The 15,288-nt window shown below is 38.6% G+C and overlaps 1 protein-coding gene across 2 annotated transcripts in view; it reads right to left on the bottom strand.

Moving 5' to 3' along the window:
- The window catches only part of LOC134527672 (solute carrier family 35 member E3-like), a 73,346-nt gene extending 58,468 nt beyond the window's left edge, over window positions 1-14,878 (bottom strand). The window contains exon 1 of one of the 2 annotated variants that reach the window (XM_063360562.1): window positions 14,210-14,878. In XM_063360562.1, coding sequence (XP_063216632.1) covers window positions 14,210-14,593 — 384 coding nt within the window. In that variant the 5' untranslated portion in view covers window positions 14,594-14,878. The remainder of the gene's footprint in view (window positions 1-14,209) is intronic. The other variant, XM_063360561.1, reaches the window with a different exon arrangement.
- Window positions 14,879-15,288: the final 410 nt, after the last annotated feature.

Here is a 15,288-nt window from a genome sequence, read left to right as displayed (position 1 = left end):
AGTGGAGCTCCATTGGTATCCCAAATTTGCAAATTAAGTTGTTGACTATTGCATCTGCAACAGTGGAGGCTTCTTGATTAGGAAGTGCATAAGCCTCTGGCCACTTGTTGAAGTAATCCATTGCTACCAGAATATACCGGTTACCATCTTTAGTCTTGGGAAATGGTCCAGCGATATTGATGGCTATCCTCTCAAAGGGGGCCCCTACATTGTATGCCCTCATTTTCCCATGACTCCGGTGTTACGGCCACTTTTTAGGAGAGCATGCTTCTCATTGTTTACACCAAGCCTCCACATTCTGGCGACACCTCAACCAATAGAAGCGTTGACGGGTCTTGGCTAGAGTTTTGTTCACCCCTAAATGACCACCCGAGGTGCCATCATGCATTTCCTTCAATACATCTGCCACTAGACTCTTTGGAAGGAGTAGTTACATGGTAACTACTTTTCCATTCGGACTCTCCCATGCCCTCATTAGTAGCCCATCCACAATTCTCAAGGAATCCCACTGTGCCCAGTAAGCTTTCACCGCCCTTCGGTCACTGGAGATTTCATGCCATTTTGGATGTCCAGCACCACTCTCTAACCAGATTATGATAGGTGCCAGGTCAGGATCTTGCTGCTGCGCTGCCTTCAAGCTGGCACTATCCCATTTTTCTTCCCCATTAATTATAGTTGTTCGCCGAATATCTTCGATCCCCTCATTTTTCTCTGCCCTGTTGCAATGGTTACAGTCTACCTTGCAAGGCCTTCGGGAGAGGGCATCAGCATTGCTGTGAATTCGGCCTTTCCTGTGTTCTATCCGACAATCATATTGCTGTATCTGTTCAATCCACCTAGTAAGTTGTCCCTCTGGATTCTTGAACTGTAGTAGCCACTTAAGTGCGGCATGGTCAGTGTGTAAAAGAAATTTTCTCCCATATATAAATATTTGTGGAAATGTTGCAAAGACTTTACTACAGCCAAGAGTTCTCGTCTTGTGACAGAATAGTTGCGTTCAGGCTTAGACAAAACTTTGCTGTAGTATGCTATTACTAGTTCATTTCCACCCTGAACCTGGGACAGGACAGCGGCCAAACCACCTCCGCTTGCATCTGTGTCAAGGATATACTCTCCATGTAGATGGGAGTACGCAAGTATGGGGCTAGAACACAGAGATTTCTTGAGGTCTTGAAATGCAGTCTCGCATGCCGAGGTCTAAATAAATTGTCTCTTCTCCTCAGTCAGCTGATGCAGTGGTTTTGCGATTGTCGAGAACCCGGGCACAAACCATCTGTAGTAAGTACAAAGTCCCAGAAAACTTCTTACTTCATGCTTGTTTTTAGGTTGAGGCCACTCCATAGCAGAACGGATCTTCTCAGGATCTGTTCGCACTCCATCCTGCGATACTATATGCCCAAGGAATGTTACCTCATGCTGGAACAAGAAGCACTTCTTAGGACTTAACTTAAGTTGGGCATGGCGGAGCCTGTCAAATACATCCTGGAGATTTTGCAAATGTTCCTTCACTGTATTACCTACTACAATAATGTCATCCCGATATACTAGGCATGTTTTCCAAGTCAAGCCATGCAGGACAAGCTCCATCAATCTCTCAAAAGTTGCAGGAGCATTACATAACCCGAATGGTAACACAGTGAACTGGAACAGACCACTACCTGTCGTAAAAGCAGTCTTCTCCTTGTACTCTGGGTGTAGCTCCACTTGCCAGTAACCACTCTTCAGGTCCAATGTAGGGAACCATCTGGTGCCAGAGAGTGTATCAAGTGTATCATCGATACGTGGGAGGGGGTAGCTGTCCATTTTGATGATGTCATTCAGCTTCCGGTAGTCCACACAAAACCTCAGTTGGCCATCCTTCTTCACCACTAAAACAACTGGGGAAACCCAAGGACTTGCTGATGGTTCTATTACACCACCTTCCATCATACCCGCGATCAACTTCTCAGCCTCTTCCCGTTTTGCTAGAGGCAGCCGTCGTGGTGCCTGTCAGATCGGCTCTGCATCACCTGTGTTGATGCGATGATAGACCAGGTTTGTTCTCCCAAGGTCAGTATCCCCTGAGGAAAATACATCCTGGTTGTTTACCAGAAAAGCTGCTACTTCTTCTATTTCCCCAACTGTCAGATTATTTTGGCATCGCCTTAGTAGTTGCTCCAGATTCGGGTTCAGTGTTTGCGCATCATGTCTAACAGGTGAGGAAGACTCGCATTGGCCGACACAAGAGACTGGTTCGCAGCTAGCTATTGGGTCCCCTGGTTTAAGGACCTTTGTTCGAGAGTCGAGGTTGGCCACCCTGACTGGTACAACCTCGCCGCATCTTGCAATGCTTCGAGCGACCAGGAGTGTCTTCAATCCTAACTTCATATCTGGCTCTATCAGGTAACTCATGTTGCCCCTAGGGTCTCCTGTAATTCTAGCTGCTATTATCTTCTCATGATTTGCTGGAATTGAAACAGTTTCGCTAACTACCACTTGCATTACAGGAACTTCTAGTTGGTCGGTAGTAAACAAAGCCACCTCTTCATCTTTAATACGCAGTACCTGTCCTTCCATGTCAATAACGAATCCGTATCGATTCATGATGTCTACTCCTAATATTACCTCATCGGTGATATCAGCAACAAGAAAGGTCTGTGATAATGTCCAAGTTCCAATCCTTAACTCCAGATCCAACTGTCCATGCACAGGTGAGGTGTCGCTGGTTGCTGTTTTGAGTCTGTATGGAATGGGTGTTCTGTTCAGTTTTTCTCTATTTACAATATCTGTGCGAATAATAGATGCCGATGCTCCTGTGTCAACTGTAAGTAAACACTGTCTGCCATTGATCCATCCATTCAGCAACAAACTGTCATGGCCTCTACGAAATATGGATACCGGAAAAACCCTAGGGGCTACCATTTCCTGTAGAGCTGGCATGCGCCCCTTCATACCAGCTATTACTCGTTTCCCTGTTGATCTTCTTGTTTTTCTTCCTGTTGTGTTGTCTTCATGCGTGTCGGACAGTACCACTTAATGTGTCCTAGTTCATTGCAGATGAAGCACCGCGGGCATCCTCCTGCTCTTTTGATCTGGTTACCTGGAGTATCATTCAGGAGCTTCTTCAATGCCCTTAGAATATATACTTCATTAGTGGTGTTTCTAGCATTTACTGCATTGTAGGGCTCCAGTCCAGCTCTCCTTGTCCTCAGGGGTGCAGAAAATGTACAGGGACCAATATTTCCCCAGAACACCATAATTTGATTCAAAATTTCCCCTAAAACTGCGTAAATTTTCGTGTACGGTAATGGACAATTAAATTATGTTTAAAATTATGTACCGTCATTAAAATTTGAGTTTTGTTACATATTTTACACTTAATTTCATTATGAAAAATACATTAAAACATGCACTGTTTTCTTAAGTCAATCATCTCCGAGAAATGGCAGCCTTCCTCTCTCTTTGTGAAGTTTGTCAATCAACTTCGAAGTGTTGTACACCTTGAGACGAGATGCTGAAGATAATCGTGTAAAGTGGTACTTTCCACCATGGAAATGCCTGTCCAAAGATTCTTTTAACAGCTGTGAAGCCTTGTGAACTGGAGGTCCATTCCAAGAAATAAAGACTTCATGGAACAGAGTGTCAAAATGAATATTCCGATTATGGAGGTGGTTCCCAATAACTGATCCTACTGATTCACAAACTGCTTCACTACATATTTTCATACAGTTCTCAAGCAGATAAATTATTTCAGGAATGTGAGCAAACACATCAGGGTTAGTAAATGCTTCTTTTATTACTGTGTTGTCCTAAACGATTAATTTTGGTTTCTGATTTTCTTCTAAAGAATCGACGTTTTTGAAAAATGGTGTGTTTAAAAGGTTGTTTCTCAAACTATTAAGTTGAGAAAAAAGAACCTTACTGTCTAGCTTGCATCCTCTGTTTTCATTGACCCATGCAACAAGAGTTTCTAGAGATTCCTTAATTGTAGGCACAGCTGATGTATCTGGAGGGCATGTCAAGTATTTGCTGCTAAAACATTTCCTCATATTTTCTACTATTGGTGGTTCAGTAATTCTAAGTGCAAGTTTTTCAAGAAGTGTTACACAAAAAGTTGCTAATTTTGTTCTGGAAAGTTTGAAACTTTCTTCATCTGATGCTTCGTCCTCCTGATGCGAAGTCTGGGAACGGCTTGATCTAAGACAGTCTGGATTAACCAACAGACAGTCTTGATATACATGGCATTTTAAAGAGTCAATTTCCTTTACAAGAGATGGAAAGTTTTTTTCAGTTATGCACCCTTGTTTCAGTTCCATTACCATGTCATTAAGTGTGTTTATCATGCAATTGTAATAATCAAAGATTGTCCAAATGCAAGTGTTTACATTCTGAGAGGTACAGCTGAATTCTGTTACAAGCTCCAATATATCAATAGTCCCAAGCAGTTGATATATAAAATAGGACTGGAAAAATTATTCAGTTCCAATGAGTAATCCTTGGCTTGAGTATTGTTGCCTTTCTTGATGCATTCAGTGCGCTTCTTTTGTAAGTCTATAAAAAACAACTTGAAGTCTTTTTGGAATGTTTGATAAACTCTTAATTCACTCTGAACAAAACGAGTTTCCTGGAATGATTTTGGATTCAAAACAGCCACTTGTAATTTATCTGCTAAAGCAATTATTTCTTCATAGCCAATACCCCAATTGTAGTGTTTCATTAAATGACCTACAGTTTGAGCTTGATTGTTGAGCCATGATAATGACTGAACTTTACGAACATCATTTAAAACACACTCTAGCCTATGGGCTAAGTCCCACATAGGAAGAAAGAAGTCATGATGGGCATCTTTACAAAGGCTTACTAATTTTTTGTCCACACCAAGATCGAAATATTGGCCATCAAATGCCATTCCATTAAGTTGTTCACTCAACTTAATTTTAAAGTTTTCAAGGGCACACTGCAGTTTTTCAACTAGAACAACACCTTTGTGTGAGGTATCACATGGTGAGATATCAATCACGATGCATGTCTGAACACCCTCTACAAGTGTAACCAAACATGTTATCTGGTATGTTCGGTGTAGTTTGGTGATTTTGTCCGCTGTAACTGACACAAGGGGAAGATGATTTGTCACTGGATTTTTTGTACTTAAAAAGTCACATATTTTTGCATTCATAGTAAAGAATATATTTTTCCTGTATTCCCTGAAAAATTCGGTGGAATGATTAAGTTCACCAACATCAGCATCATTTAGAACATTTAAACTCAATAAACGTTCAAAAAACTTGCCACCCTTTCCTTCTTTGATTGCACTGTAAGCACTCCTGGCAACCCTAAGTCCCACCTTTTCGTGTTCTTTGTTCACCTTCACATTCATTTTTTCTGTTGTTTCAGAAAACTTTACACACCACTTATGTGCATTTGATTCTAAATGATCAATGATGTGGGTCTTCATATTTCGAAACTCAGTACTCTGAGTTGGTTGCATCAACTGTTTTTCACTTGGAAGAGTAAAAATACCAAAACTGCTGGTTTTTAGAATAGCTACTTCCTTAGGAATACATTTATAATGTTCTACAAATGGAGAACATTGAATTGTTGTTGTACCGCCGACTAAACAAGGCATAATTTGACAAATTTCTGGAACTGTTTTGCAAACTCTAAGTAACTTAATTTTTGTTTCAAATGCTTCATTATCGAGTGTTAACGTTGGAATGACTCGGGCCTTCGTCACAGATTTATTTGGTTTCAATAATACATCAACTTTGTTAGTAAGGCTAGACAATGTTTGGAAAATAGTCGCTAACTGCTTGTTGATCTCGGCAGAGTTTTTTTCGTCAACAGCATCATTGTCATCTTGTGTGCGAGACGAAACTGGTGATTCCCGACTCAGTGTTTCCTCAATTTGAATGACAGACGAGTCTTCTAATTTTCTTACTTTGTTTGAAGGTTCACAGCTACTATTACAGGGGAAATCATTTTCAGTCACATTAATGGTACAAAGTTCTACAGCATCGCCGGTTTTGTTTGTTACAAATGTGGAAATACTACTTTGGTCTTTAGTTCTAGGTTTTTCATTGGGATGTTTACTATAAACGTGCTTTGTGAGCTTATCGCGTCTCCCTCGCCAGTCACAAAATGCACAGTTTACGTCTTGTTTACTTTTGAAAGTATACATTGTTTTCCTTGAAGAAATTCACAACATAGGCCTACATTAAGAATCGGGTCGCGGCAAACAACACACAGTGTAGGCCTAATCACAGAGCGAGTAATATACTGCAAAATAACTCCAGATTTTTCAAATTACTTCGAAAAAACAACAAAACAACTGATTTTACCGTAATGATACGCCAGATACGTCTTTATCTCGAAAAATCGTTAGACAGTTGTTACTTGTTACGGAACTATTATCGATCTCTAAAGCGAATGTCGAGAATATCGAATCGAAATCTCTTGCTTGCATTGTAGCGTCACCGCTCTCTTTTCTCACACATGTACTAAAGACGCAAGCTGCTAGTTTTTTTTTGACCATTCATTACTAGGTAGCTAAAACTGTTTATATATCGGTCACAGAGAAAAGTATTTAAGATTTTACGAAATTTTAATCTCAGAATAAATCCCGGGTGAAATGTATTCTACCGTTGCATTTCACACAGGCAACGATTGTGCGTAGTAACTTTTTTTTATCTACGTGTGTGACAATCAACCAGACAAAACCGAGCGATGTACACGTAATAAAAATAAATAAAAATACAACCTCGGATATATTAATTATTAAACAAGTCAGTGGTAACAAAGATTACCAGACAAACTAATAAGAAGCAAACTAAACACACGCAATACGCTGTTCTATCAAGCGATAAAATAAACGGTAGGTTATGTACGTTTGTTTATAAGACCGGGTTGGAATCGAGGGACCTAAAATTTATGTAGTCATGAAAGTGTAATGATTAGATATATTTATTATATGGTAAAACTAGGACTGTACTGACAGGTAGTGTGTGATAACACGACCTGAGTGTTCAGCAATAATTTTGCATGTAATGTAAACATGTTCCAGTGTGTTTTCTCAACAAATATTTCCCCCAAGGTGCCCTGATTTCCCCCGAACATTGTTCGCGTGATCGGACATATTCTGCACCCCTGCTTGTCCTGATGCTTGTGTTTCTTGAGGCACTGCGTGCTGCCTCGATTTCCAGGGCATGAACCAGGAGAGTTTGCTGAACCTCCGCATCTCGGAGCCCGTCTATAAAAGCACTAGTGGCTAGCGGAACTCTGTTGGTGCTTCTGGGTAGGCGAGGTGCACGAGTCGCTCGATGTCAGCTTCGAACTCTTGGAGGGTTTCCGAAGATCTCTGTTGACGTGTCTTCAGGGCTGTTCTGTACACCTCGCCCATGTGTCGGTCACCATACCTCAGCTCAAGGGCCTCTACTAATACCCCATATTCTTTCTGGTCCGTAACTGGTATGGTCTGCAGCAGCTCTAGTGGAGATCCTCGCAGGGCCAAGACGAGTGCCGTAGCCTTTTCTTCATCGTCCCACCCATTTACTTCAGCAGCTGCCTCAAACTGTCACCTGTAGACAGCCCATGACGATTGCCCATCAAAGGTAGGTGGCTTGAATTTTGGGAGACCAGTTGCACCTTCCATCTTCACGTCTCCAGAATAACTACTCCATATTGTAGCAGATGTAGCTTCCTTGAGCATCCGACGCCACCCTTCGGTTACTGCTGATACATGCTGTACGGTGGTCTGCTTGAGCTGAGCTAGCTGTTCTGCCATTCGCTGTTGTGGTGTGCTCGAGTTTGGCCAGCTGTTGCGCTACTAGTTCTTCATGTTCTGCTACATGTTGCTCTTGTTCTGCAAGATGTTGTTCCAAACACTGCACTTTGCCTTCCAACTGGTTGCTGGTTTCATCTATCTTCTTTTTCATTTCTTCTTGTGCAGAAACTATTTTGTTTCGCATCTCTTCTTGGTTTTTCTTTATGTCCTCTATCTCTGTCTTCATAGCATTCTTCATCTCCTCTTGGCAGTTATCAATTTTATTCTTCATTTCGTCCAGCCTATTCTCCACTTCTTCCTGGCTGTTATCAATTTTATTCTTCATTTCTTCCTGGCCCCTCATCTTGTCCAGCCTATTTTCCATTTTCTCCTGGTTACTCTTCATTTCATTCTTCATTTCTTCCCTGTTACTCTTCATTTCATTCTTCATTTCTTCCCTGTTACTCTTCATTTCGTTCTTAATTTCTTCCCTGTTACTCATCATTTCCTTCTTCATTTCTTCCCTGTTACTCTTCATTTCATTCTTCATTTCTTCTCTCATTTCAGACAGGAATGCCATTAAATTCTTTTGCTCGTCGGCAGCCATCTTTCTTGTCCACATGTACTATAAGCCTAACACCAATGTCTTATGGCGATAATATAATTTCTTCTACGAGCTAACTGAAACCCCTACTAAACACTAACACTAATCTCCAAACTACTGCACTAAAAACTAACTACAGTTCCTAACACTTGTTGCAATCTCGAAAATATAATTAAATTTTAATGCACTATAAACTAATCTTAAATTCTTTAAATTAGGGCTATCCCACTTCTGACACCAAAAATGTTACAATTTACTGCGGGTTCGTAAAGGATAACCCAATTAAAGATTTTTATCACACACAGTTTTATTTCTTGCCACTATTTACATTACTAGCTAATAATCTAAAACGGCCAATTAATCAATTGTACTTAAAAAAATGTTGCTTCCTCCAGTCACTCGTTTCTCACAATCCACACGCCTCGCTGGGCCGCGCCTCTAGCGCCACTCTCGCCGCAGCACCCCTCGTGGTCCTCCGTCGCAGGACTCCGTCGCCGCTGTCCCACTTCCCCATCGCCGAGATCCCACTTGACGCCTCGCTCGGAACTTCGCTGCACCCGCGACACTATTGCCCGGAACAGAACTCTCAGCCCTGGAACCTTCATCCAGGGACTTCGCCACTCTATCGCCAGGAAACTCCGCCGCGGGAAAACTCCCGGCTTCACTCTGAACTCTACTGACTCTCGATCGGCATCCTCGGGCATATATATAGGCCCCGGCGCAATTCCAGAACTCACGAGAGCAGCCGGGGCCAGTCGCGTCACACCGAGTTGTCCCGACGGCAGAAATCTCTCGAAAACACGTGTCGGCGGCTCGCAGATGGCAGGTTTCTGATGTCAAACTAACAGTGCCGCGCAGGGGAGCGGAGGGCTGGAGGGAGATAAAGCAGCGACCCATGTGCGCACGGCACATCTCCTGTTACGGCGTGCACCTGCGCGTAACGCGGCCTTGCTAACGTTCGTAACAATATAATACTATATATATATATATATATATATATCCTTTTTTTTTTGGTGCAAAACAAGTGTGTCAAGTGTTCCACTGAGGATAAATTAGATTCAAATCCAAATCAATACCATAGTAGTTATGGTACAGACACTAATGTGTAAGAAAGCACATTGTGCAACAAACAGCATAAGTTAATTTCATAAAAAAAATTTTTAAATAAAACAATGTTTAAGAGAAGAAATGGCAAGTTTAAAACCAAATTTTAAAAACAAAGTATTCTTGTTCGTGCACCAGCACATAAGCTTTGTGGTAGATCTATTTGTTCTATTACGGAGCCCTAAACATGGTGTGTAAATGCTCATATCTATTCAAAATGCTAAGTTTAAGGGTGAATAATAATAAAAACAAGCTGGGGCAGGTCTCGTAGACCACCACATCATAAAGTATGTATACTTGTGTGTGCTCCCGCACATCAGCTCTGTGATGACAAGATCTAGTTTTTTAATTACAGAGCTCTTAACATGGTGTGAAAATCGTCACTTTACACAAAATGCCGCGTTCAAGGGACTTCAATCTTAGCAAACTTAGACAAAAACATTTTTATACATAGATCCAGTAGGTGACGAAGACAGTGTTTTTCCAAGAAAAACAACCTCAAAATCAAGCAAAGCACTAACAGTTTTTAAAAAATTAATTGATCAGAGAAATACCATCACAAAGATATATGGCAGCTTAAGTGTTACACTAATCACTATATTCAAAAAGATTATTTCAACTGTGGCATATATGTAATTTTCTTTATCCAGCAATTAGTTTACAATGCACCACTGTATCAAACTTTCAATTCAGATAAATATAGAAAAGAACTAGTTTATGAAATTTAGGTTTCAATCCTGAATATTTTTGTAATAGGTTAGAAAATGAACTTACAAGAGTCTGAACAAGTATGGAATTTATATCTCATATGCGGAAAAGGGAGTGATAAAAAAAATATGTAGGGTAATAATTAGGGACAATAACATAATTACTATATTTACGGCTAACACGGAAACTGTAAGGTTTCTTAAAAAAAATTCTAACAAAAAAGTCTAGCTGGTTTTATAACTATTCACCCTTAAACTTGGGATTTTGAAGATATATTTTCACATCATGCTTAGAGCTCTGTAACAGGACAAAAAATAGCTCACCCACGAATATGTGCTGGAGCATGAACTAGAATACTATCTTTATTTTAAATAATTCAGTTTTAAAATTATCATTTCTTTTCTTAAACACTTTTTTTTTTATGAAATTGATTCATGCTGTTGTTGCACAATGTGTTTTATCCGTATTAGTGTCTGTACCATAATTATGGTACAGTTTTAGATTCGAATGTAACTTATCCTCGGTGAATTTCCCCACTAAAGGGGTAGAAATAATGTCAGCAACACCTTCCATCTTATGATGGTATCACCTTATAAACTAGTGATGGGTCGTTCGTGAACGATTCGTTCAAAAAGAACAAATCTTTGAGAGAACGAAATCTTGCGATTCGTTCGCGATGTAAAGAACCGGCTCTTTGAGAGCCGGTACCTTGAAAGATTCGGAAGAACGAAAACGCGGAGAGAACGAAAGAACGAGATGAGAGAACCGGCCACGCGCCCGGTCTGATTCGTTCGTGAAATGATTCATGACGTCAGGAGTCTGAAGAATTAGTAATCACAGCGTGCGCATGTTCACAAGAGCAAACGATAACTGATCAAATAAAATAGTGTAACATGAAAAGTATCTATACCTGAAAATGTCAACTGTTAAGTAGTGGTTTAAAATTGCTTTTTCACATTCACATACACAAATTTGGAAATAAAAAACTAAAAAAAAAAAAAAAAAAAAAAAGTATGAATTAAAAATAACAAGGAAAGTAACTACAATTCTCACACTTACCATTTTTGGGTTAATTAATGTACTTCATTTGTTTCTATTCATACTGAATTGCAGTAGTAGTATTAATTTTTTGTCTTTTCGGTAAATATTTACTTGGGCGGTATTTCCGAAAAAAAAAGTTAAAAATCCGAAAATACCTTTATTTTATGCTCTTCAACTTCCTCTTTCCATTAAAAGTGGCGGAGGTAAGAAATTCCAAATACTTTAGGAGATATCGAATTTTTAAATTTCATCATATGTAGTTGAGCGGTATTTACAAAAAAAAATGTTAAAAATCCGAAAATACCTATATCATATGCTCTTCAACTTCCTCTTTTCATTAAAAGCGGCGGAGATAAGAAATTCCAAATACTTTAGGAGATATAGAATTTTTTTAATTTTGCAATACAAGACCTGTGGAACCATTCGAGCGGCGCCATTTTTGTTATTTTGCCGTGTGTTCGTGAATACGTGAATCGTGAATGCGTAATTAATAAAATGGTTGATTAGGTCAGGTCAGTTACATTATTAATACTTTCAAACTAAGCCGACATTAAAAATTATTTTGTGAATTAATTTTAATGGCTGTTTAGTTTTAAAATATTTATAATGTAACTGACCTGACCAAACAAACCCGGACAGAGGGTGAACAGTAAACTAAAATGGTCGATTAGGTCAGGTCAGTTACATTATAAATACTTTCAAACTAAGGTGACATTAAAAATAATGTGAATTAATTTTAATTATTCTTTAGTTTTAAATTATTTATAATGTAACTGACCTTACCTAACAAACCCGTAACAAAGGATGTACAGTAACAACTCACGTAAATTTTTTTGTTACTTATTACTTGCGCAACAATATCAAAATAGCAAATAAGACTTTAAAATTAGAAACGTTAAAAACTCACCTAAGTTGGAGGCGGTAATTAAACACCGTTTTAAACAATAATTGAACTAAATAATCACGTATTAGTTCATTTGAATTCTGGCCTATCACGAACAATCACGTGACATCATTATCCAATAAAAAAAATAGATCCTCGTACGTAAACAAGAAACAATGGTGCACGCACGCCACGGGAATGCGCTGGTTTTGTGCTGAAATTTAAAAATTCTATATCTCCTAAAGTATTTGGAATTTCTAATCTCCGCCGCTTTTAATGAAAAGAGGAAGTTAAAGAGCATAAAATAAAGGTATTTTCGGATTTTTAACATTTTTTTTCGGAAATACCGCCCAAGTAAATATTTACCGTCTTTTCTTCTCTAAATGTGTTGGTCTACATGTAAACACTTTACTGTCACTAGAGTGTAAATAGCCTATATATTAATATTAGTAACTTAAAAAGTAATAAAATATAAATAATCTTGTTTCATATACGCAACTGTGATTCACTGGCTACGGAAAGCAATGTTCAAATTCAAATACAAAAACACATACCTAATACTCTAAAGGATGAACGAGTTACGACACCTGATAAAAGACCCAAATCCCATACACAGAATAGAACGAATTGACCGAGATGAACGAATCGTTCTGAACGAATCATTTCACGGAACTGATCCAAAAGAACCGATTCGGTCAAAAGAACCGGGAAAAATATTTACAATCGCGGTAGATGCCAAAAAAAATGCTAAAAATCCGAAAATACTTTTATTCTATGCTCTTTCACTTCCTCTTTTCAAATCAACCGGCGGAGATAAGAAATTCCAAATACTTTAGGAGATATGGAATTTTTAAATTTTGAACATGTAGAGTAGCGGTATTTGCGAAAAATAATTATAAAAATCTGAAATTACTTTTATTATATGCTCTTTCACTTCCTCTTTACATTAAAACCGGCGGAGATAAGAAATTCCAAATACTTTAGGATATATCGAATTTTTAGATTTTCATCACAATACCTGTGAATTCAGGCGGCCACCATTGTTTCTTGTTTACGAGACGAGTATGATTTTTTTCCGCGTAGGTGAACCGACCATTGTTGCTTGTTTACGTTTATGATTTTTTATTTTTGCGACGTAGGTAGAACGACTACATCATTTTCTACTAATGGCAAAGGAATGTACCCGCCTCTAACGTATCTGAGTTTTTAACGTTTCAAATTTTAATGTTTTATTTGTTGCGCAAGTAATAAGTAAAAAAATTACGTGAGTTCCTACCGTTCATCCTTTGTCCCGGTTTGTTAGGTCAGGTCAGCTACATTATAAATACTTTAAAACTAAACAACCATTAAAATTAATTTATATTATTTTTAATGTCTGCTTAGTTTGAAAGTATTAATAATGTAACTGACCTGACCTAATCGACCATTTTAATTAATTAGGCATTCACGAACGGTAAATCAAGACGCACATAAAGTTCTGCCATTCCAGATTACACCCGAACCATTTACCTTCGTCCAACCTCGGTTTTATTTATTAATATTTATATTTCTCTGTTTATTTTAATGTAGCTATACTAACCTAACTAACCGTCCATAGTGTTTTAAAGTGTTTTAATGTAGCTAACCTAACATAACATAACTATAATAAAGTATTTTCAGATTTTAATAGATACTCCTAAACAAGCAACAATGTAGTCGTTCACCTACGTCGCGGAAAAAAAAATCATACTCGTCTCGTAAACAAGAAACAATGATGGCCGCCTGAACTCACAGGTATTGTGATGAAAATTTAAAAATTTGATATCTCCTAAAGTATTTGGAATTTCTTACCTCCGCCGGTTGATTTGAAAAGAGGAAGTGAAAGAGCACAGAATAAAAGTATTTTCAGCATTTTTTTTGGCATCTACCGCGACTCTACATATGATGAAATTAAAAAATTCGATATCTCCTAAAGTATTTGGAATTTCTTACCTCCGCCGGTTGTTTTGAAAAGAGGAAGTGAAAGGGCACAGAATAAAACTATTTTCAGATTTTTAGCATTTTTTTTGGCATCTACCGCGATTGTAAATATTTACCAAGAACCGTTCTGCCCATCACTATTATAAACTACTCCCACAGTAACTTAACTTACCAAGGTCAACTTCACTCTAAGAGAAAAGTCCTTCTTGTAGAACAGCATTTGAATAAAGATAATGCAAGGAGTAGTCATCACCTTTGCAACCTGGTAAGTACCAACAGTGTTTGTTTCCAAGCTCAAGTTCGTAAAAACAACGAAACCACAGAAAGTAAATGCAAGAGGAATCATCTGCATTAAGGGTACAGTTTTTATTTGAAAAACTCCACATTTCTGACAGATAAACAAGCCAGCAAATGTAGTGCAGAAATGTAAAAACGTCAATGTTACGTTGGGGAAACCCACGTAAACATACACCCATTTGTTCAATAATACTAAAACAATTGACGAAACGGTGTTGAACACCAAATAAAACATCGTGACGGCAAATTGATCGAACATTTTTCTTCGTCACTGCAGCGCACTACCATTGCCTGAGTTAATTTTACAGAAAATGAAAGAACAAAAGGTAAGTTTTCACTTTAATACGCTATGATGAAAATTTTCACGGTGTACCACTTAAAGACCACTTCTCCTTGATTGCCACGCTACGCTTTGATAAGGTAACAAACTCTCCCAATTTTTTATACATTTCGAATTGATCGGACTGATACGGCCGTTGCGTTGATAAACACAACTGTTGTTGAGCCAACGTTAAACCTCAAAAAATTAAATTCCCGCAAAAAAAATTCGTTTCTATCAACTTTCAAGAAGCCAAAAAACAACACAACATCACTTTTTAATATGTAAAAATAACTATCGTAAATAAAATTAAAAAGAAAAAAATGAAAATGTCGGTGCTCCCTCTGGTTCCCACAGGCCGTTACGTCCCAAACACTTACTCTTACGTGCATCGAACACACCCGAGCGTGATGTCCGCCGAATGAGTGAAAGTGCGCCGCGACGAACACCGAGTCGATTACAGCGCCCAGCCGGGTGTGGCAATGCGCTAAAGAAAATCATTAATACTTATTTTAAAACAACCAAATTATTAACAATTAAAAGATACTGTAATAATGTAAAAAATTGTGTACAATTGTTAAACGATCATGTAATGTCAAATATGTCAGAGATGTTTTCCCGCACTTCACGTGTCT

The sequence above is a fragment of the Bacillus rossius genome, chromosome 1 (assembly GCF_032445375.1).
Source record: "Bacillus rossius redtenbacheri isolate Brsri chromosome 1, Brsri_v3, whole genome shotgun sequence".
NCBI classification, from domain to species: domain Eukaryota; kingdom Metazoa; phylum Arthropoda; class Insecta; order Phasmatodea; family Bacillidae; genus Bacillus; species Bacillus rossius.
Note: the sequence above shows the minus strand (reverse complement) of the source record. Positions and strands in the feature narration are given on the sequence as shown.